This window comes from Oncorhynchus kisutch, unplaced genomic scaffold, assembly GCF_002021735.2.
Source record: "Oncorhynchus kisutch isolate 150728-3 unplaced genomic scaffold, Okis_V2 Okis01b-Okis20b_hom, whole genome shotgun sequence".
Classification (NCBI taxonomy): domain Eukaryota; kingdom Metazoa; phylum Chordata; class Actinopteri; order Salmoniformes; family Salmonidae; genus Oncorhynchus; species Oncorhynchus kisutch.
In genome coordinates this window covers 5,119,512-5,142,978 of record NW_022261978.1, presented here as the reverse complement: position 1 = coordinate 5,142,978, position 23,467 = coordinate 5,119,512, and the positions used below count along the sequence as shown (strand labels likewise).

Genomic DNA, 23,467 nt, shown 5'->3' with positions numbered 1-23,467 from the left:
CCCGGATGTTCTAGCTGTGTCTGAATCCTGGCTTAGGAAGACCACCAAAAACTCAGACATTTTAATTCCAAACTACAACATTTTCAGACAAGATAGAACTGCCAAAGGGGGCGGTGTTGCAATCTACTGCAAAGATAGCCTGCAGAGTTCTGTCCTACTATCCAGGTCTGTACCCAAACAATTTGAACTTCTACTTTTAAAAATCCACCTCTCTAAAAACAAGTCTCTCACCGTTGCCGCCTGCTATAGACCACCCTCTGCCCCCAGCTGTGCTCTGGACACCATATGTGAACTGATTGCCCCCCATCTATCTTCAGAGTTCGTGCTGCTAGGCGACCTAAACTGGAACATGCTTAACACCCCAGCCATCCTACAATCTAAACTTGATGCCCTCAATCTCACACAAATAATCAATGAACCTACCAGGTACCTCCCCAAAACCTTAAACACGGGCACCCTCATAGATATCATCCTAACCAACTTCCCCTCTAAATACACCTCTGCTGTCTTCAACCAAGATCTCAGCGATCACTGCCTCATTGCCTGCATCCGTAATGGGTCAGCGGTCAAACGACCTCCACTCATCACTGTAAAACGCTCCCTGAAACACTTCTGCGAGCAGGCCTTTCTAATCGACCTGGCCGGGGTATCCTGGAAGGATATTGATCTCATCCCGTCAGTAGAGGATGCCTGGATATTTTTTTTAAATGCCTTCCTAACCATCTTAAATAAACATGCCCCATTTAAGAAATTTAGAACCAGGAACAGATATAGCCCTTGGTTCTCCCCAGACCTGACTGCCCTTAACCAACACAAAAACATCCTATGGCGTTCTGCATTAGCATCGAACAGCCCCCGTGATATGCAGCTGTTCAGGGAAGCTAGAAATCATTATACACAGGCAGTTAGAAAAGCCAAGGCTAGCTTTTTCAAGCAGAAATTTGCTTCCTGCAACACTAACTCAAAAAAGTTCTGGGACACTGTAAAGTCCATGGAGAATAAGAACACCTCCTCCCAGCTGCCCACTGCACTGAAGATAGGAAACACTGTCACCACTGATAAATCCACCATAATTGAGAATTTCAATAAGCATTTTTCTACGGCTGGCCATGCTTTCCACCTGGCTACTCCTACCCCGGACAACAGCACTGCACCCCCAACAGCAACTCGCCCAAGCCTTCCCCATTTCTCCTTCTCCCAAATCCATTCAGCTGATGTTCTGAAAGAGCTGCAAAATCTGGACCCCTACAAATCAGCCGGGCTAGACAATCTGGACCCTTTCTTTCTAAAATTATCTGCCGAAATTGTTGCCACCCCTATTACTAGCCTGTTCAACCTCTCTTTCGTGTCGTCTGAGATTCCCAAAGATTGGAAAGCAGCTGCGGTCATCCCCCTCTTCAAAGGGGGGGGACACTCTTGACCCAAACTGCTACAGACCTATATCTATCCTACCGTGCCTTTCTAAGGTCTTCGAAAGCCAAGTCAACAAACAGATTACCGACCATTTCGAATCTCACCATACCTTCTCTGCTATGCAATCCGGTTTCAGAGCTGGTCATGGGTGCACCTCAGCCACGCTCAAGGTCCTAAACGATATCTTAACCGCCATCGATAAGAAACATTACTGTGCAGCCGTATTCATTGATCTGGCCAAGGCTTTCGACTCTGTCAATCACCATATCCTCATCGGCAGACTCGACAGCCTTGGTTTCTCAAATGATTGCCTCGCCTGGTTCACCAACTACTTCTCTGATAGAGTTCAGTGTGTCAAATCGGAGGGTCTGCTGTCCGGACCTCTGGCAGTCTCTATGGGGGTGCCACAGGGTTCAATTCTTGGACCGACTCTCTTCTCTGTATACATCAATGAGGTCGCTCTTGCTGCTGGTGAGTCCCTGATCCACCTCTACGCAGACGACACCATTCTGTATACTTCCGGCCCTTCTTTGGACACTGTGTTAACAACCCTCCAGGCAAGCTTCAATGCCATACAACTCTCCTTCCGTGGCCTCCAATTGCTCTTAAATACAAGTAAAACTAAATGCATGCTCTTCAACCGATCGCTACCTGCACCTACCCGCCTGTCCAACATCACTACTCTGGACGGCTCTGACTTAGAATACGTGGACAACTACAAATACTTAGGTGTCTGGTTAGACTGTAAACTCTCCTTCCAGACCCATATCAAACATCTCCAATCCAAAGTTAAATCTAGAATTGGCTTCCTATTTCGCAACAAAGCATCCTTCACTCATGCTGCCAAACATACCCTTGTAAAACTGACCATCCTACCAATCCTCGACTTTGGCGATGTCATTTACAAAATAGCCTCCAATACCCTACTCAACAAATTGGATGCAGTCTATCACAGTGCAATCCGTTTTATCACCAAAGCCCCATATACTACCCACCATTGCGACCTGTACGCTCTCGTTGGCTGGCCCTCGCTTCATACTCGTCGCCAAACCCACTGGCTCCATTTCATCTACAAGACCCTGCTAGGTAAAGTCCCCCCTTATCTCAGCTCGCTGGTCACCATAGCATCTCCCACCTGTAGCACACGCTCCAGCAGGTATATCTCTCTAGTCACCCCCAAAACCAATTCTTTCTTTGGCCGCCTCTCCTTCCAGTTCTCTGCTGCCAATGACTGGAACGAACTACAAAAATCTCTGAAACTGGAAACACTTATCTCCCTCACTAGCTTTAAGCACCAACTGTCAGAGCAGCTCACAGATTACTGCACCTGTACATAGCCCACCTATAATTTAGCCCAAACAACTACCTCTTTCCCAACTGTATTTAATTTTAATTTATTTATTTATTTTGCTCCTTTGCACCCCATTATTTTTTATTTCTACTTGGCACATTCTTCCATTGCAAAACTACCATTCCAGTATTTTACTTGCTATATTGTATTTACTTTGCCATCATGGCCTTTTTTGCCTTTACCTCCCTTCTCACCTCATTTGCTCACATTGTATATAGACTTGTTTATACTGCATTATTGACTGTATGTTTGATTTTACTCCATGTGTAACTCTGTGTCGTTTTATCTGTCGAACTGCTTTGCTTTATCTTGGCCAGGTCGCAATTGTAAATGAGAACTTGTTCTCAACTTGCCTACCTGGTTAAATAAAGGTGTTCTCAACTTGCCTACCTGGTTAAATAAAGGTAAAATAAATAAAAAATAAAAAAAATGTAGGGTACAGTATACCAGATAAAGGTGAGAGGTGAGGGGTCTAACTGATATGTAGGGTACAGTATACCAGATAAAGGTGAGAGGTGAGGGGTCTAACTGATATGTAGGGTACAGTATACCAGATAAAGGTGAGAGGTGAGGGGTCTAACTGATATGTAGGGTACAGTATACCAGATAAAGGTGAGAGGTGAGAGGTCTAACTGATATGTAGGGTACAGTATACCAGATAAAGGTGAGAGGTGAGAGGTCTAACTGATATGTAGGGTACAGTATACCAGAGAAAGGTGAGAGGTGAGAGGTCTAACTGATATGTAGGGTACAGTATACCAGATAAAGGTGAGAGGTCTAACTGATATGTAGGGTACAGTATACCAGAGAAAGGTGAGAGGTGAGAGGTCTAACTGATATGTAGGGTACAGTATACCAGATAAAGGTGAGAGGTCTAACTGATATGTAGGGTACAGTATACCAGAGAAAGGTGAGAGGTGAGAGGTCTAACTGATATGTAGGGTACAGTATACCAGATAAAGGTGAGAGGTGAGAGGTCTAACTGATATGTAGGGTACAGTATACCAGATAAAGGTGAGAGGTGAGAGGTCTAACTGATATGTAGGGTACAGTATACCAGAGAAAGGTGAGAGGTGAGAGGTCTAACTGATATGTAGGGTACAGTATACCAGAGAAAGGTGAGAGGTGAGAGGTCTAACTGATATGTAGGGTACAGTATACCAGATAAAGGTGAGAGGTGAGAGGTCTAAATGATATGTAGGGTACAGTATACCAGATAAAGGTGAGGGGTCTAACTGATATGCAGTGTACAGTACAATTCCAGGTAACTTTCTGAAAATGACAGAAATCCCCTTTGATCAAGGCACTTAACCCTCATGTCTCCCGTAAGGAGCTCTGGGTAAGAGCTGAATGAATATCATGTAAACAAATGTATTGCTACGTTTGAATATGATCATGTTACAGGAATCTGGTTTAGTAAAATGCCATGATTGTTTGATAGATTTTTCCTCTTCCTCTTCCTGTATGTATGTGTGCGCGTTTGTGTGTGTGTGTGTGTAGGTGGAGGCCCCGTTCGTTCCTAAGTTCAAAGGCCCAGGTGACACCAGCAACTTTGAGGAGTACGAAGAGGAGGAGATCAGAGTCTCCATCAGTGAACAGTGTGCCAAGGAGTTCACTGACTTCTAGACCCAACCAGAGAGAGAGGGATTGAAGGAAGAAGATAGAGAAGGAGAGGGAAGAAAGGAGTGGGAGAGGGAGAAGGAAGGAAGGAAGGAAGGAAGGAAGGAAGGAAGGAAGGAAGGAAGGAAGGAAGGAAGGAAGGAAGGAAGGAAGGAAGGAAGGAAGGAAGGAAGGAAGGAAGGAAGGAAGGAAGGAAGGAAGGAAGGAAGGAAGGAAGGAAGGAAGGAAGGAAGGAAGGAAGGAAGGAAGGAAGGATAGGGAGAAGGAAGAAGAGATGGGAGGGAGGGAGAGAGAGGGAAGGTAGACTGGAGTACTGTCTCCTGTTGAATCACAAGCACCAGCTACGAGAGGGATAGAAGAAGAGAGGGAGAGAAGATGCGGAGAGAAGAAGAGAGGGAGAGAAGAAGATGCGGAGAGAAGAAGATGCGGAGAGAAGAAGCTGCGGAGAGAAGAAGATGCAGAGAGAAGAAGAGAGGGAGAGAAGAAGAGGGAGAGAAGAAGAGGGAGAGAAGAAGATGCGGAGAGAAGAAGAGAGGGAGAGAAGATGCGGAGAGAAGAAGATGCGGAGAGAAGAAGATGCGGAGAGAAGAAGATGCGGAAAGAAGAAGAGAGGGAGAGAAGAAGAGAGGGAGAGAAGATGCGGAGAAAGAAGAGAGGGAGAGAAGAAGAGGGAGAGAAGAAGAGGGAGAGAAGAAGATGCGGAGAGAAGAAGAGGGAGAGAAGAAGATGCGGAGAGAAGAAGATGCAGAGAGAAGAAGATGCGGAGAGAAGAAGATGCGGAGAGAAGAAGAGAGGGAGAGAAGAAGATGCGGAGAGAGGGAGAGAAGAAGAGGGAGAGAAGAAGAGGGAGAGAAGAAGATGCGGAGAGAAGAAGAGAGGGAGAGAAGATGCGGAGAGAAGATGCGGAGAGAAGAAGATGCGGAGAGAAGAAGATGCGGAGAGAAGAAGAGAGGGAGAGAAGATGCGGAGAGAAGAAGATGCAGAGAGAAGAAGAGAGAGGAGAGTAAACCAGCAGTGTTGCCTTTTCTGTCCCATTTGTGTTTTTCTACTGTTATTTATTTATTATGTAGTGTATTTTTATGTTTCATCCTTTATGGAGTGTTGGAGTGGGACCTGTCTCTGTAACAACTGTCTCCTAACTACCATATTGGGACAGGGCCATTCTCTGTAACAACTGTCCCCTAACTACCATATTGGGACAGGCACCTGTCTCTGTAACAACTGTCTCCTAACTACCATATTGGGACAGGCACCTGTCTCTGTAACAACTGTCTCCTAACTACCATATTGGGACAGGCACCTGTCTCTGTAACAACTGTCTCCTAACTACCATATTGGGACAGGCATCTGTCTCTGTAACAACTGTCTCCTAGCTACCATATTGGGACAGGCGCCTGTCTCTGTAACAACTGTCTCCTAACTACCATATTGGGACAGGCGCCTGTCTCTGTAACAACTGTCTCCTAACTACCATATTGGGACAGGCACCTGTCTCTGTAACAACTGTCTCCTAACTACCATATTGGGACAGGCGCCTGTCTCTGTAACAACTGTCTCCTAGCTACCATATTGGGACAGGCACCTGTCTCTGTAACAACTGTCTCCTAACTACCATATTGGGACAGGGTGTTTCTCTGTAACAACTGTCTCCTAACTACCATATTGGGACAGGCACCTGTCTCTGTAACAACTGTCCCCTAACTACCATATTGGGACATGGCAATCCTCTGTAACAACTGTCTCCTAACTACCATATTGGGACAGGGCCATTCTCTGTAACAACTGTCTCCTAACTACCATATTGGGACAGGCCCCTGTCTCTGTAACAACTGTCTCCTAACTACTGTATTGGGACAGGGACATTCTCTGTAACAACTGTCCCCTAACTACCATATTGGGACAGGGCCATTCTCTGTAACAACTGTCTCCTAACTACCATATTGGGACAGGGCAATTCTCTGTAACAACTGTCTCCTAACTACCATATTGGGACAGGTTCATTCTCTGTAACAACTGTCTCCTAACTACCATATTGGGACAGGGTAATTATCTGTAACAACTGTCTCCTAACTACCATATTGGGACAGGGCAATTCTCTGTAACAACTGTCTCCTAAGTACCATATTGGGACAGGGCCATTCTCTGTTACAACTGTCTCCTAACTACCATATTGGGACATGCACCTGTCTCTGTAACAACTGTCTCCTAACTACCATATTGGGACAGGGGTTTTCTCTGTAACAACTGTCTCCTAACTACCATTTTGGGACAGGCATCTGTCTCTGTAACAACTGTCTCCTAACTACCATATTGGGACAGGCATCTGTCTCTGTAACAACTATCTCCTAACTACCATATTGGGACAGGCACCTGTCTCTGTAACAACTGTCTCCTATGTACTAGGATAGCATATTGCTCCACACATACTGGTATTTGTTCTGAATGGCCCCCTGTTCCCTAAATAGTGCACTACTTTTCACCAGAACCCTATGGGCTCTGGTCAAAAGTAGTGCACTCTAAAGGGAATAGGGTACCATTTGGGACAAACGCACAACACTCTGCACTCACCTCCCCCACCCTCCCCCTCTCCTACCCCCCTTGTTGTGTGTCGTCACCCCCCCGGTGGACCAAGCTCGAGGAAGCTACAGAAGGTCTTGATGTTATTGTTCCCAGTGTGGTGTGTTCTTCTTGTCCTTGTGTTAATACATACACTTCTGTCTTGACACTAGTTCCATTCAGATGAATAATAATAATAATAATAATAAGGCACATAGCAGACGCTTCTTTCCAACGCGACGGTCAGGGGTTCTGTTGTCTGGGTGTGCCCAGCGGGAATTGAACCTCTCGTGTCGTGATGCTCTTATCAACTGAGCGTCGTGGAACCAGTTCATGTTCTGCCTTCTTAATGACCGGCATTCCTTTTCTCAAATCCGGCCTCGTAGTTTACTCATTCTCACGTTAAACACGTCTCAACTCATTCCTTTTCTCAAATCCGGCCTCGTAGTTTACTCATTCTCACGTTAAACACGTCTCAACTCATTCCTTTTCTCAAATCCGGCCTCGTAGTTTACTCATTCTCACGTTAAACACGTCTCAACTCATTCCTTTTCTCAAATCCGGCCTCGTAGTTTACTCATTCTCACGTTAAACACGTCTCAACTCATTCCTTTTCTCAAATCCGGCCTCGTAGTTTACTCATTCTCACGTTAAACACGTCTCAACTCAGTCCTTTTCTCAAATCCGGCCTCGTAGTTTACTCATTCTCACGTTAAACACGTCTCAACTCATTCCTTTTCTCAAATCCGGCCTCGTAGTTTACTCATTCTCACGTTAAACACGTCTCAACTCATTCCTTTTCTCAAATCCGGCCTCGTAGTTTACTCATTCTCACGTTAAACACGTCTCAACTCATTCCTTTTCTCAAATCCGGCCTCGTAGTTTACTCATTCTCACGTTAAACACGTCTCAACTCATTCCTTTTCTCAAATCCAGCCTCGTAGTTTACTCATTCTCACGTTAAACACGTCTCAACTCAGTCCTTTTATCAAATCCAGCCTCGTAGTTTACTCATTCTCACGTTAAACACGTCTCAACTCATTCCTTTTCTCAAATCCGGCCTCGTAGTTTACTCATTCTCACGTTAAACACGTCTCAACTCATTCCTTTTCTCAAATCCGGCCTCGTAGTTTACTCATTCTCACGTTAAACACGTCTCAACTAATTTAACATCTTGAATTAGAAAGGTGTCATTACATTCTCTGACTCCATTGTCCAGGTTTGAAAATACCATTATATTGTCATTATTATTATTACATTGTCTTAACACTCTTCTCCTTTGAATACAATTCCATATTCTCTTCTACTCTTTAATGTCGTGTTCCGTCGCCTAATATCATAGGGCACGTCCCAAATGGCACCATATTCCCTACTTAGTGCACTACTTTTGACCCAGGCCTATAGAGCTCTCTGGCCAAGAGTAGTGCACTAAGTAGGGCACAGTGTTCCATTTGGGACGTACCCGTGGACAGCTGTTTATCCCCTCCTTCACAGTCTCCTCAATGTATTTCTAGGTCATCCTCCTCTCAGCCGTGGACAGGCACAATGCTGGTGTATATATATATGTGTACTATATACATACTGTTGCACTTTCTAGGAAAATACACAAGGCCTGTAGTCTTTTTAAACCATATGACTGGGGTTGCACAATTCTAAATTCCCTGGTTTTACACAAATCCTGGCTGGAAGATTCCTGGGAATATGAGGGGAATAAGCAGGAACTCCGGGACTCCTTCCACCAGGATTTCTGGGAAAACTGAGAATTAGTGTAAAGTTGGGGACTGCAGCAGCCCTATAGGATCCTCGGCACTCCAAAGGGAGGTGTTTAAAGACACTGTCTAATACCACATGAAAAGAAAAACATTAAAACACAAAGTGTCATATTTTGCAACTTGAGTATCAGTACAATAAAGTTTTACTTGTTAAAATGACCAACACAAGGGATTGTGTGTGCTGTTTGTTTGCGTGATATAGCACCAGTTTTTTCCCCCAAACCTCTCGTTGTGGACCCCCAGACATTTCACCACTTTGTTGAAGCCCTGAACTAGTTGACCTTGGGACGCTAACTGTAGAACAGATCAAATATGTGGACTGGCTGGGGCTCCCTGAGGAGAGGTTTGAAAACCACAGACATAGCCTAAACTCACTTTAAAACTATTGGGGACTGACACACACACACCTGTAGACCTATTCAATCCATCTTGTATATTTAATTAGAGACGAACAGACTCTGTGAAGGTCTATGAGACCCGTTTAGCCTAGAGGCATCGTCTCCCAATGCAGTCATCCAGACAACTGTTGGCTCTTTAGTCTGGACTCTGGAGAGACCCACCTAAGACGTGTTCATATGCAGAAATCCAAAAATAATACAATTTCCAAATCTGTGTATGTATTACAACCAATAAAAGCGTGTTTCCGTTTCCCAAAAGCAGCGGGAATGTGAACAAAGAGCGATGTGCTTGAGATGCGCAGACAAAATAAAAAACCTCTACCTTAAATAAGCTGCCGTCCGCGTATGTCTGCTGTGGGTGAACTGAAGGGGACGCCATCTTCGTCAGTCCACCTTAAGCGCACAATGTGGCCAACGCATGCGCACATCGAGGCTTCCGTTGTTCATTCTCCGCTCTGCCGGGCTCGCTCTCTGCTCGCGCTGGGTCGGTATAGGAGAGCGACTTACAGCGTCACTTCAGAAACAACAAGAGAGAAAAGACGCACTCGGCCAAACCCAAACTCAACCACTGGGAAAACAACAACAACAATGTCCGAATCCAAGTACCGGGACTGGATCCTCGAGACCATCGACTCTCTACGCTCACGGAAAGCCCGACCGGACCTTGAGAGAATATGTCGTATGGTCCGGAGAAGACACGGCTCGGATCCAGACAGAACCCGGGAGGAACTGGAGAAACTGATCCAGGAGCAAACAGTGCTCAAAGTTAGCTACAAGGGCTCCATATCCTACAGGAATGCGGCGAAGGTGCAGAGAAAGAGTCGAAAGAAGAGTGACTTCACGCCGGGTAGCGGCGGCGGTAGCGAGGTGGAGGGAGAGCAAGCCAAACACTCCAGTTTGAACAACAACGGGGACAGCGCGCACAGCTTTACCGACCTAGAGGAGGTGGAGAGCCGGGACCGAGAGGAGGATTCTGTCTCCGAGCCGAGTGAGTGCCCTGACCCCCGTCCCGAAACCCCGGGTATCACCTCCGAGAAAAAACAAAAGCTTTTTCCACTGAATAGCGGAAACGGCCCTGGCTACTGCCCGGGTTGTGGCGAAACGGGCTGTGCTGCCGGGAGAGGCTGCAGTGGTGCGTCAAAAGACAAGAGATTAGGAGAAAGAGGAGGAGGTCAGGAGGGGGGTGGCAGCAGCGCTTTGGCCGGCAACCACGAAACAAAACCGGGCCAAGATGGGAGCGGCGCTCCGAGCAAAGCAAAGGGGGTCTGGGGTGGAGGAGGGGGGGTGGAGACGACGGGGCAGGAGGGCAGCAGTAGCTGCGTCGGTGTTGCTGCTGAAACGGAAAATAAAATGAGCCAGGGAAGCGCCAGTGCAAGTTCCAGCAGCAACAGCCAGCTCCTGCGGCCGAAACAGCTTCAGCCAGAATCCCCACCTGTCAAACCCAAACTCCGGGCCGGACGAGGTGAGGGGAACCCGGGGTTCGGGGGCAGCGGGGAAACCAGCTTGGATTTGGGCGAAAGACTGATCGCTTCCGTCCGCAGACTAGCCGAGCAGAACCGAGCCTCCGCGTTAAGAGGGGAGACCCGCGGGGGCCACAAGCCACTGGGACTGAAGGAGATCCTGGGTTACCTGACCAGCCAAGACGGCCTCTCATCTGAGGGTAAGCTGACCCGCAACAGGGTCAAGGTGGTTCTGGAGAGAGAGGTGGCGAGAGGTCGGCTGCGGAGGACCCGGTGTGGGAATATCATTCTCCCGGTGAGGGGAGTGGAGGCAGCGTCAACCCCAGCGAAGCCACCCGGCCCCGCTAACAGACTGCTGAAGAGCGCACTGCAGGATAAGCACATTGGGAAAAAGGTAACTTAATATTTCCAACACGTCCTATAGACTGCACAGAGAGAGGAAGAGCTAAACAGACTCACTACACCCTGTGTGCTTATGAATTAATGATCAAGATATCAAAACAGCGCAGACAGACGTCTTTCTCTTTTCTCCATGGATATAATCCCTGATTCTCTCCCATTCAGCCTAACTCAGCTAAATCGCATGTAAAAACTATTCTGAAGGCAAATCTATCATTTGCCCTAAATTAATCTTGGGTTTAAAATGACGTTTCTGGGCTGGTGTGTTTTGTGTGAACGGTAGCCAATGGTAACGTGAACCAGTGCGCTTGCAGAACAGACATCCTGATTTTTTTTGTCCTCGACACGCAACTGTGTCTTGCTGCCTGCTCGCTGTTTCCTGTAGGGCTCCATCCAGGCAGCACAAAAGGTGCGGGCTTTCAACAGCGCTCTCTCGTCCGCTCGCTTCTCTTGTTCCAGATTCACCGCACACACAGGAGCACGTCGAGAGAGGGCGACCGTAATGCGCTGTAGTGGTTCCTCTGTGTTTGGCGCGGTGAAAGTTCGGCTATAGGCTACCGTCCCTATATCGTAGACTGTGTCTAGCTGGCTGTAAATTATGCAGACAGACGTACGGACGGGGGCGTTACGTGGTTAATTCGGTGGAATAGTTTGTGAAAATGAAAGCATACTTTCCACGTCGGAAAGTCTGTCTGCGCCAAGGCTGTATTCGCATCACAGCAGCTTGTTCCCCCCCCCCCCCCCGTTATAATCTTCTTAGTTCCGTTCTTTTCTCTCTCTCCCTCTATCCCCGCCTCTATCTCTCATGTTTCGTTCCTCATTACGCCCTTTCTAGGCGGCTACCTTTTTTAACGGAACAACCGCATGCTCTCTCTCTATCTCTCTCCCTCTCTCTGTCTCGGTGTTGTAACTGTAGCCATATGCACACCCAGTCACCAAGCAAGACGCACTGATTCTCTCATGAAATGTTATATTGATTGTAAAACCGAGCGGGCAGTGCGTGTATTTAAGCCGAACACGGGACTGTTGTGGCGGGTCTAGCGCTGTCGATGCAGCCGGTTGCTGCCTGGGTCATTACAAAGGACGCGCCGTCTGCGCTTAACTCGAGCCGCGCTGCCTGTCTATAATGAACCAGTGGACAAAAGAGGTCGCAGTAATGTAGGGAGGGAGAGAGAGGAACAAACATGCGCGCGCCAAAGTATGATTCAGCCTATTTCGCCGCTATACGTTAAACGAGTGAGCGACTGTTGGCTACCTAGTTATGTAGCCTGTTTCCTGAAAATAAAGACATGTCTGACTGCATTTCACATATTCCTTTCTTACTCTGTTAACTCTGATCTGTTCATTCATACTATGCTGAAACACTGAATTCTTTCTCTCTCTGAACCCCCCCCCCTCTCTCTGTCTGTCTCCCTCTGCCTCTCTCTGTCTGTCTCTCTCTCTCTGTCTCCCTCTGTCTCTCTCTCTCTGTCTGTCTCCCTCTGTCTCTCTCTGTCTGTCTCCCTCTGTCTGTCTCCCTCTGTCTCTCTCTGTCTGTCTCCCTCTGTCTCTCTCTGTCTGTCTGTCTCTCTCTGTCTGTCTGTCTCTCTCTGTCTGTCTCCCTCTGTCTGTCTCCCTCTGTCTGTCTCCCTCTGTCTCTCTCTCTCTGTCTGTCTCCCTCTGTCTCTCTCTCTCTGTCTCTCTCTCTCTGTCTGTCTCCCTCTGTCTGTCTGTCTCCCTCTGTCTCTCTCTCTCTCTGTCTGTCTCCCTCTGTCTCTCTCTCTCTGTCTGTCTCCCTCTGTCTCTCTCTCTCTGTCTGTCTCCCTCTGTCTCTCTCTCTCTCTGAACCCTCCCCACCCCTCTCTCTGTCTTCCTAGGAGGTGAAAGAGGAGGAGCCAATGGAGACAGAGAGTGGAGAGGAGGAGGAGGAGGAGGATGAAGAGGAGAAGGGAACAGGGGATGCTGAGGATGGGGGGCAGAGTGACACCCAAACCTCAGGGGGTGATGAGGGTTCTAAGGGGGGGACTTGCCCTGCCCCGGTTCCCATGGAAACGGAACCCAGGAATGGTGATGACATCACTGGAGGTTCTGAGGGACAGGCGGGGGTGAAGCAGGAGGACAAACAACCGGAACACACAACCAATACGGTCTCTCCAGACCAGATACACACAGACACACAGGTACAGGCTTCCCCTTCACATCTCTATGTATTTCTCTCTGTTGGTCTGTTTCTTGCTTTTGATTTCCCTTTTTCATATTGAGTCATTTCCTGGGAAAATCACTCTCTTTGTCTCCCTCTGTCTGTCTCCCTCTGTCTGTCTCCCTCTGTCTGTCTCCCTCTGTCTGTCTCCCTCTGTCTCTCCCTCTGTCTCTCCCTCTGTCTGTCTCCCTCTGTCTGTCTCCCTCTGTCTGTCTCCCTCTGTCTGTCTCCCTCTGTCTGTCTCCCTCTGTCTCTCCCTCTGTCTGTCTCCCTCTGTCTGTCTCCCTCTGTCTGTCTCCCTCTGTCTGTCTCCCTCTGTCTGTCTCCCTCTGTCTCTCCCTCTGTCTGTCTCCCTCTGTCTGTCTCCCTCTGTCTGTCTCCCTCTGTCTGTCTCCCTCTGTCTGTCTCCCTCTGTCTGTCTCGGTCTCCCTCTGTCTGTCTCCCTCTGTCTGTCTCGCTCTGTCTGTCTCCCTCTGTCTGTCTCTGTCTGTCTCCCTCTGTCTGTCTCCCTCTGTCTGTCTCCCTCTGTCTGTCTCTCTCTGTCTGTCTCCCTCTGTCTGTCTCTCTCTGTCTCTCTCGGTCTCCCTCTGTCTGTCTCCCTCTGTCTGTCTCTCTCTGTCTCTCTCGGTCTCCCTCTGTCTGTCTCCCTCTGTCTGTGTCTCTCTCTGTCTCTCTCTGTCTGTCTCTCTCTGTCTGTCTCTCTCTGTCTGTCTCCCTCTGTCTGTCTCCCTCTGTCTGTCTCCCTCTGTCTGTTTCCCTCTGTCTGTTTCCCTCTGTCTGTTTCCCTCTGTCTGTTTCCCTCTGTCTGTTTCCCTCTCTCTGTCTCTCTCTCTGTCTGTCTCCCTCTGTCTGTCTCTCTCTGTCTGTCTCTCTCTGTCTGTCTCCCTCTGTCTGTCTCCCTCTGTCTGTTTCCCTCTGTCTGTTTCCCTCTGTCTGTTTCCCTCTGTCTGTTTCCCTCTCTCTGTCTCTCTCTCTGTCTTTCTCTCTGTCTTTCTCTCTGTCTTTCTGTCTTTCTCGGTCTCTCTCTCTCAGTCTCTGTCTGTCTCTCTCTGTCTCTCTCTCTGTCTGTCTCTCTGTCTCTGTCTCTGTCTCTCTCTCTCTCTCTCTGTCTCTCTCTGTCTCTCTCAATTCAATGATAGGAAACATATGTTAACGTTGCCAAAGCAAGTTTAAGTAGATAATAAACAAAAGTGAAATAAACAATAAAAAATGAACAGTAAACATTACACTCACAGAAGTTCCAAATGAATAAAGACATTTCAAATGTCATTATGTCTATATACAGTGTTATAACAATGTGCAAATAGTTAGTCTCTCTCTTTCTCTCTCTCTCTCTCAGAATCAGAATATGGTACAGTCAGAGAGAGAGAGCCACACTTCCTCTGTCCACAACCACAACTGTGAGTTCTGCTTTAGAACGCCTGAGTGTGTGGGAGTGCATGTTCACACATGTGTGTGTGCAGTGCTAAACCCTCTGTGTGTGTGCAGTGCTAACCCCTCTGTGTGTGTGCAGTGCTAACCCCTCTGTGTGTGTGCAGTGCTAACCCCTCTGTGTGTGCAGTGTTAACCCCTCTGTGTGTGTGTGCAGTGCTAACCCCTCTGTGTGTGTGCAGTGCTAACCCCTCTGTGTGTGTGCAGTGTTACCCCCTCTGTGTGTGCAGTGTTAACCCCCCTGTGTGTGCAGTGTTAACCCCTCTGTGTGTGCAGTGTTAACCCCTCTGTGTGTGTGCGCGTGCAGTGTTAACCCCTCTGTGTGTGCAGTGCTAACCCTTCTGTGTGTGTGCAGTGCTAACCCCTCTGTCCGTGTGCAGTGCTAACCCCTCTGTGTGTGTGCAGTGCTAACCCCGCTGTGTGTGTGCAGTGCTAACCCCTCTGTGCGTGTGCAGTGTTAACCCCTCTGTGTGTGTGCAGTGCTAACCCCTCTGTGTGTGTGCAGTGCTAACCCCTCTGTGTGTGTGCAGTGCTAACCCCTCTGTCCGTGTGCAGTGCTAACCCCTCTGTGTGTGTGCAGTGCTAACCCCGCTGTGTGTGTGCAGTGCTAACCCCTCTGTGTGTGTGCAGTGCTAACCCCTCTGTGTGTGTGCAGTGCTAACCCCGATGTGTGTGTGCAGTGCTAACCCCTCTGTGCGTGTGCAGTGTTAACCCCTCTGCGTGTGCAGTGTTAACCCCTCTGCGTGTGCAGTGCTAACCCCTCTGTGTGTGTGCAGTGCTAACCCCTCTGTGCGTGTGCAGTGCTAACCCCTCTGTGTGTGTGCGCGTGCAGTGCTAATCCCTCTGTGCGTGTGCAGTGCTAACCCCTCTCCTCCGTTCCAGCAGGTTCGGCCTGTAAGACAGAGGTGGGTGTGTCCTCCTGTCTCCTCACCCCCACCGCCTCACCTAGAGACTCTGGCCTGGCAGAGGAGAGAGGGATGAACGGAGGAGTGTGAGTATCACCTCAGCGAGAGGGTGGGAAGGAGGTAGGAGGAGAGAGAGAAGGGAGGAGCAGATGAGAGACAGGGGATGAATGGAGGAGGGAGAGTCAATATATTTCACATGAATGAGAGATGAGTAAATGAGGAAGTCTGAGTGAGCTGGAGGGATGAGGGAGGGAGGAGCAGATGAGTGTATGGGATGAGGGAGGGAGGGAGGAGCAGATGAGTGTATGGGATGAGGGAGGGAGGAGCAGATGAGTGTATGGGATGAGGGAGGGAGGGAGGAGCAGATGAGTGTATGGGATGAAGGAGGGAGGGAGGAGCAGATGAGTGTATGGGATGAGGGAGGGAGGGAGGAGCAGATGAGTGTATGGGATGAGGGAGGGAGGGAGGAGCAGATGAGTGTATGGGATGAGGGAGGGAGGGAGGAGCAGATGAGTGTATGGGATGAGGGAGGGAGGGAGGAGCAGATGAGTGTATGGGATGAGGGAGGGAGGGAGGAGCAGGTGAGTGTATGGGATGAGGGAGGGAGGGAGGAGCAGATGAGTGTATGGGATGAGGGAGGGAGGGAGGAGCAGATGAGTGTATGGGATGAAGGAGGGAGGGAGGAGCAGATGAGTGTATGGGATGAGGGAGGGAGGGAGGAGCAGATGAGTGTATGGGATGAGGGAGGAGCAGATGAGTGTATGGGATGAGGGAGGGAGGGAGGAGCAGATGTGTGTATGGGATGAGGGAGGGAGGGAGGAGCAGATGAGTGTATGGGATGAGGGAGGGAGGGAGGAGCAGATGAGTGTATGGGATGAGGGAGGGAGGGAGGAGCAGATGAGTGTATGGGATGAGGGAGGGAGGAGCAGATGAGTGTATGGGATGAGGGAGGGAGGAGATGCAGTGTGTGAAACATGAAAGTATAGTCTAGCCCCTTTAACTAAATGACAGTTACAAGTTGCAAACACTTAAACCCCCCCCTCTCTTTTTCTAGGTTTGTGAAGTCTGAGCTGGGCAGTCTAAACCCAGTCAACTGGACAGTGTCTGATGTGGTCTGTTATTTCACGACAGCAGGGTTTGCAGAACAGGCCTTAGCCTTCAGGACTCAGGTGAGAAGAGACAGACAGCAGGGTTTGCAGAACAGGCCTTAGCCTTCAGGACTCAGGTGAGATGAGACAGACAGCAGGGTTCCAGAACAGGACCCTTAGCCTTCAGGACTCAGGTGAGATGAGACAGACAGCAGGGTTTGCAGAACAGGCCTTAGCCTTCAGGACTCAGGTGAGATGAGACAGACAGCAGGGTTCCAGAACAGGCCTTAGCCTTCAGGACTCAGGTGAGATGAGACAGACAGCAGGGTTTGCAGAACAGGCCTTAGCCTTCAGGACTCAGGTGAGATGAGACAGACAGCAGGGTTCCAGAACAGGCCTTAGCCTTCAGGACTCAGGTGAGATGAGACAGACAGCAGGGTTCCAGAACAGGCCTTAGCCTTCAGGACTCAGGTGAGATGAGACAGACAGCAGGGTTCCAGAACAGGCCTTAGCCTTCAGGACTCAGGTGAGATGAGACAGACAGCAGGGTTCCAGAACAGGCCTTAGCCTTCAGGACTCAGGTGAGATGAGACAGACAGCAGGGTTCCAGAACAGGCCTTAGCCTTCAGGACTCAGGTGAGATGAGACAGACAGCAGGGTTCCAGAACAGGCCTTAGCCTTCAGGACTCAGGTGAGATGAGACAGACAGCAGGGTTCCAGAACAGGCCTTAGCCTTCAGGACTCAGGTGAGATGAGACAGACAGCAGGGTTCCAGAACAGGCCTTAGCCTTCAGGACTCAGGTAAGATGAGACAGACAGCAGGGTTTGCAGAACAGGCCTTAGCCTTCAGGACTCAGGTGAGATGAGACAGACAGCAGGGTTTGCAGAACAGGCCTTAGCCTTCAGGACTCAGGTGAGATGAGACAGACAGCAGGGTTCCAGAACAGGCCTTAGCCTTCAGGACTCAGGTGAGATGAGACAGACAGCAGGGTTCCAGAACAGGCCTTAGCCTTCAGGACTCAGGTGAGATGAGACAGACAGCAGGGTTTGCAGAACAGGCCTTAGCCTTCAGGACTCAGGTGAGATGAGACAGACAGCAGGGTTTGCAGAACAGGCCTTAGCCTTCAGGACTCAGGTGAGATGAGACAGACAGCAGGGTTCCAGAACAGGCCTTAGCCTTCAGGACTCAGGTGAGAAGAGACAGGCAGCAGGGTTCCAGAACAGGCCTTCAGGACTCAGGTCAGATGAGACAGACAGCAGGCCTTCAGATCACCAGGGAGCATCAGAGATTCAGCAATCACACCTGTCAACCCTTTAGCAGTGTGACATTGTTGTATTTACTGTGTTGTTACTGTATTGGGTAACTACTATGTGTCTTATCTAGATCTACTTACTATGTAACTACTCCGTGTACCTACTATATTATAACTTTATAACTAAATATATTATCTCTCTCTCTCTCTCTCTCTCTCTCTCTCTCTCTCTCTCTCCACCCAATCAGGAGATAGATGGGAAGTCCCTCCTCCTGATGCAGCGTAACGATGTCCTGACAGGCCTCTCAATCAGATTAGGCCCCGCCCTGAAGATCTATGAGCGCCATGTGAAGGTTCTGCAGAGAACACACTTTGAAGAGGACGACTGACTTTACCTGGAGAGAGAGACACACACACTCCTCCTCCTCTCTCAACTTTAACTACGGAACATTCCAATCCCCAAACCCTGACCCCTGAACTCTAAACTGACCAACCCTCTCTAGGCCCCAACTCTCACATCAACTCTCCTCTCCTCCTTCATCCATCTCTCCTCTCACATCCCTCTCTCCAGGCCACAACTCTCCTCTCACAACCCCCTCTCCTGGACTCAACTCTCCTCTCCTCCTTCATCCCCCTCTCCTGGACTCAACTCTCCTCTCCTCCTTCATCCATCTCTCCTCTCCTCCTTCATCCATCTCTCCTCTCACATCCCTCTCTCCAAGCCACATCTCTCCTCTCACATCCCCCTCTCCAAGCCACATCTCTCCTCTCACATCCCCCTCTCCTGGACTCTACTCTTTGGGAGAGAACACGTAGAGAGAGAGAGAGAAGACAATGGAATAGAGAATCCTTGGATTTTTCCCTGAGGATGTTTTGAAGGACAGACCACCAAACAGAGACGAAGAAGAATTAAGGAAATAGGGAAAGAGAGAGAAGAGAAGAGGAATTAAGGAAATAGGGAAAAAGAGAGAAGAGAAGAAGAGAAGAGGAATTAAGGAAATAGGGAAAGAGAGAGAAGAGAAGAAGAGAAGGTGATGCTATTGAATGTGTTTAACAGGCTTTGGTCTGGCATGTGTTTATTTGAGGTAAAGTTCTGCTTTGACCTTTGAACCTTTTTGAAGGACATTAGCTGCTGCTTTAGACTCCTGAACAATCAACCAATCACCTGATCAGTGGCTGTCAGTGAAACATTGGCTTCATTCCAATTCTCCATGACAATCAACCAATCACCTGATCAGTGGCTGTCAGTGAAACATTGGCTTCATTCCAATTCTCCTGGACAATCAACCAATCACCTGATCAGTGGCTGTCAGTGAAACATTGGCTTCATTCCAATTCTCCTGGACAATCAACCAATCACCTGATCAGTGGCTGTCAGTGAAACATTGGCTTCATTCCAATTCTCCTGAAGTGTGTCCATGTACCCCCTGGTGGATTTAGAAGGCATGGAATGGTTTCAGTATATGGTGGCCACTGTGTCCACCTGGCTGAAGGGATCCTCCTCACTCAGATCACAGATCCAGGATCAGCGTATCCTCCCCATATCCAATAGGGGTTTTACAAGCAAAACTGATCATAGATCAGTGTCTAAAGACAACGACATAAACTGGTCTTTTAATAGTTCCTTTTGATTGTTTAAGGAAAACTTCATCCTCCTCTGAGTGTCCCGACTGGCACCCTTTATAGTGCACTGCTTCTGACCAGGGCCTATAGGACTCAGTGCACTGCTTCTGACCAGGGCCTATAGGACTCAGTGCACTGCTTCTGACCAGGGCCTATAGGACTCAGTGCACTGCTTCTGACCAGGGCCTATAGGACTCAGTGCACTGCTTCTGACCAGGGCCTATAGGACTCAGTGCACTGCTTCTGACCAGGACCTATAGGACTCAGTGCACTGCTTCTGACCAGGGCCTATAGGACTCAGTGCACTGCTTCTGACCAGGACCTATAGGACTCAGTGCACTGCTTCTGACCAGGGCCTATAGGACTCAGTGCACTGCTTCTGACCAGGACCTATAGGACTCAGTGCACTGCTTCTGACCAGGACCTATAGGACTCAGTGCACTGCTTCTGACCAGGACCTATAGGACTCAGTGCACTGCTTCTGACCAGGACCTATAGGACTCAGTGCACTGCTTCTGACCAGGACCTATAGGACTCAGTGCACTGCTTCTGACCAGGGCCTATAGGACTCAGTGCACTGCTTCTGACCAGGACCTATAGGACTCAGTGCACTGCTTCTGACCAGGACCTATAGGACTCAGTGCACTGCTTCTGACCAGGGCCTATAGGACTCAGTGCACTGCTTCTGACCAGGACCTATAGGACTCAGTGCACTGCTTCTGACCAGGACCTATAGGACTCAGTGCACTGCTTCTGACCAGGACCTATAGGACTCAGTGCACTGCTTCTGACCAGGACCTATAGGACTCAGTGCACTGCTTCTGACCAGGGCCTATAGGACTCAGTGCACTGCTTCTGACCAGGGCCTATAGGACTCAGTGCACTGCTTCTGACCAGGACCTATAGGACTCAGTGCACTGCTTCTGACCAGGGCCTATAGGACTCAGTGCACTGCTTCTGACCAGGACCTATAGGACTCAGTGCACTGCTTCTGACCAGGGCCTATAGGACTCAGTGCACTGCTTCTGACCAGGGCCTATAGGACTCAGTGCACTGCTTCTGACCAGGACCTATAGGACTCAGTGCACTGCTTCTGACCAGGGCCTATAGGACTCAGTGCACTGCTTCTGACCAGGGCCTATAGGACTCAGTGCACTGCTTCTGACCAGGGCCTATAGGACTCAGTGCACTGCTTCTGACCAGGACCTATAGGACTCAGTGCACTGCTTCTGACCAGGACCTATAGGACTCAGTGCACTGCTTCTGACCAGGACCTATAGGACTCAGTGCACTGCTTCTGACCAGGGCCTATAGGACTCAGTGCACTGCTTCTGACCAGGGCCTATAGGACTCAGTGCACTGCTTCTGACCAGGCCCTATAGGACTCAGTGCACTGCTTCTGACCAGGGCCTATAGGACTCAGTGCACTGCTTCTGACCAGGGCCTATAGGACTCAGTGCACTGCTTCTGACCAGGACCTATAGGACTCAGTGCACTGCTTCTGACCAGGGCCTATAGGACTCAGTGCACTGCTTCTGACCAGGACCTATAGGACTCAGTGCACTGCTTCTGACCAGGGCCTATAGGACTCAGTGCACTGCTTCTGACCAGGGCCTATAGGACTCAGTGCACTGCTTCTGACCAGGGCCTATAGGACTCAGTGCACTGCTTCTGACCAGGGCCTATAGGACTCAGTGCACTGCTTCTGACCAGGACCTATAGGACTCAGTGCACTGCTTCTGACCAGGGCCTATAGGACTCAGTGCACTGCTTCTGACCAGGGCCTATAGGACTCAGTGCACTGCTTCTGACCAGGACCTATAGGACTCAGTGCACTGCTTCTGACCAGGACCTATAGGACTCAGTGCACTGCTTCTGACCAGGACCTATAGGACTCAGTGCACTGCTTCTGACCAGGGCCTATAGGACTCAGTGCACTGCTTCTGACCAGGACCTATAGGACTCAGTGCACTGCTTCTGACCAGGGCCTATAGGACTCAGTGCACTGCTTCTGACCAGGACCTATAGGACTCAGTGCACTGCTTCTGACCAGGGCCTATAGGACTCAGTGCACTGCTTCTGACCAGGGCCTATAGGACTCAGTGCACTGCTTCTGACCAGGACCTATAGGACTCAGTGCACTGCTTTTGATCAGGGCCTGTAGGACTATATATTGCCCTGGTCAAAAGTAGTGCACTAGGAAATAGGGTGCATTTGGGCACCCTATTAGGATGCAGGGCAGTGTTCAGGAGTGTCGACAGTGAGCAGCACCTGCGTAACCTCACAGACAGGAAGTCAGTGAGCAGCACCTGTGTAAACTCACAGACAGGAAGACAGTGAGCAGCACCTGCGTAACCTCACAGACAGGAAGTCAGTGAGCAGCACCTGTGTAACTCACAGACAGGAAGACAGTGAGCAGCACCTGCGTAACCTCACAGACAGGAAGACAGTGAGCAGCACCTGTGTAACCTCACAGACAGGAAGACAGTGAGCAGCACCTGTGTAACCTCAGACAGGAAGACAGTGAGCAGCACCTGTGTAACCTCACAGACAGGAAGACAGTGAGCAGCACCTGTGTAACCTCACAGACAGGAGGACAGTGAGGAGCACCTGTGTAACCTCACAGACAGGAAGTCAGTGAGCAGCACCTGTGTAACCTCACAGACAGGAAGTCAGTGAGCAGCACCTGTGTAACCTCACAGACAGGAAGACAGTGAGCAGCACCTGTGTAACCTCACAGACAGGAGGACAGTGAGGAGCACCTGTGTAACCTCACAGACAGGAAGTCAGTGAGCAGCACCTGTGTAACCTCACAGACAGGAAGTCAGTGAGCAGCACCTGTGTAACCTCACAGACAGGAAGACAGTGAGCAGCACCTTCATTCAGAACAACCTTTGGTCCGACAGAAAACGAACATTCATTCAAACCATTATGCAACCTCTCTGTTGGAGTTGGAGGCTGGGGATATTAAGAGGCTGGGGACGATGTTGACATTGGAAGACTTTGTAATCTTTCTGTTGGAGTTGGAGGCTGAGGGACATTAAGAGGCTGGGGGGCTGGGACATTAAGAGGCTGGGGGGCTGGGACATTAAGAGGCTGGGGGGCTGGGACATTAAGAGGCTGGGGACGATGTTGACATTGGAAGACTTTGTAACCTCCGGACTAAACTGTTGTTGTTGTTAGCAGGTACTATGTGGTTTTATAACACGGTCTATGGGTTGTTTAGAACAAACAGTGGACCTCTAAGAGGATAGAGGGAGAGAGAGACACGGGACCAGAACAGGACAGTTTTTTGTGTCCGTGCTTTTTTTTGGGGGGGGGAATGTAAAGGATAGATTTTATACAAAAGTGAAGCCGCTTTAAATACCCAAAACCCCTTGTCCCCTGAGCCTAAGGCTTCCCAATCCCAAACATATACCCAGCCCTGCCCAGCCTCCACCCTCACTTCAGCTGGTCTAACCTATTCCTGACAGGATATACCCAGCCCTGCCCAGCCTCTACCCTCACTTCAGCTGGTCTAACCTATTCCTGACAGGATATACCCAGCCCTGCCCAGCCTCCACCCTCACTTCAGCTGGTCTAACCTATTCCTGACAGGATATACCCAGCCCTGCCCAGCCTCTACCATCACTTCAGCTGGTCTAACCTATTCCTGACAGGATATACCCTGCCCAGCCTCTACCATCACTTCAGCTGGTCTAACCTATTCCTGACAGGATATACCCTGCCCAGCCTCTACCATCACTTCAGCTGGTCTAACCTATTCCTGACAGGATATACCCAGCCCTGCCCAGCCTCTACCATCACTTCAGCTGGTCGAACCTATTCCTGACAGGTCTGGGAAAATAACAGGAGAAATGTGATGACTAAATCACCAGAGAACTGGGGAGAAAATAGGAGTCAACGTCGTAAACTGAATGACATACAATGAGTGGACAAAACATTAAGAACACCTTCCTAATATTGACTTGCACCCCTCCCCCTTTCCCCCTCAGAACAGCCTCAATGTGTCGGGGTAT

General features: G+C 49.4%; 2 protein-coding genes across 2 annotated transcripts in view; both read left to right on the top strand.

Annotated features, from left to right (window-relative positions):
• The window catches only part of LOC109886804 (cAMP-dependent protein kinase catalytic subunit alpha), a 39,309-nt gene extending 30,432 nt beyond the window's left edge, over nucleotides 1-8,877 (top strand). Inside the window, exon 10 of the mRNA XM_031811327.1 lies at nucleotides 4,265-8,877. Within this exon, the coding sequence (XP_031667187.1) occupies nucleotides 4,265-4,390 (126 nt within the window). The 3' untranslated portion in view covers nucleotides 4,391-8,877. The remainder of the gene's footprint in view (nucleotides 1-4,264) is intronic.
• Nucleotides 8,878-9,564: 687 nt separating this feature from the next.
• LOC109886563 (atherin) lies at nucleotides 9,565-18,422 on the top strand. The gene is made up of 6 exons (XM_031811326.1): nucleotides 9,565-10,964; nucleotides 12,826-13,128; nucleotides 14,488-14,548; nucleotides 15,465-15,570; nucleotides 16,539-16,653; nucleotides 18,074-18,422. Exons 1-6 carry the CDS (start codon nucleotides 9,699-9,701, stop codon nucleotides 18,212-18,214), a joined length of 1,992 nt encoding a protein of 663 aa, XP_031667186.1. The 5' UTR covers nucleotides 9,565-9,698; the 3' UTR covers nucleotides 18,215-18,422.
• Nucleotides 18,423-23,467: the final 5,045 nt, after the last annotated feature.

Coding starts and splice junctions, on each gene's coding strand:
- LOC109886563 (XM_031811326.1), top strand. CDS start 9,699: ATGTCCGAATCCAAGTACCGGGACTGGATCCTCGAGACCATCGACTCT. Junction 10,965..12,825: donor ATAAGCACATTGGGAAAAAG/GTAACTTAATAT, acceptor CTGTCTTCCTAG/GAGGTGAAAGAGGAGGAGCC. Junction 14,549..15,464: donor CTCTGTCCACAACCACAACT/GTGAGTTCTGCT, acceptor CCGTTCCAGCAG/GTTCGGCCTGTAAGACAGAG.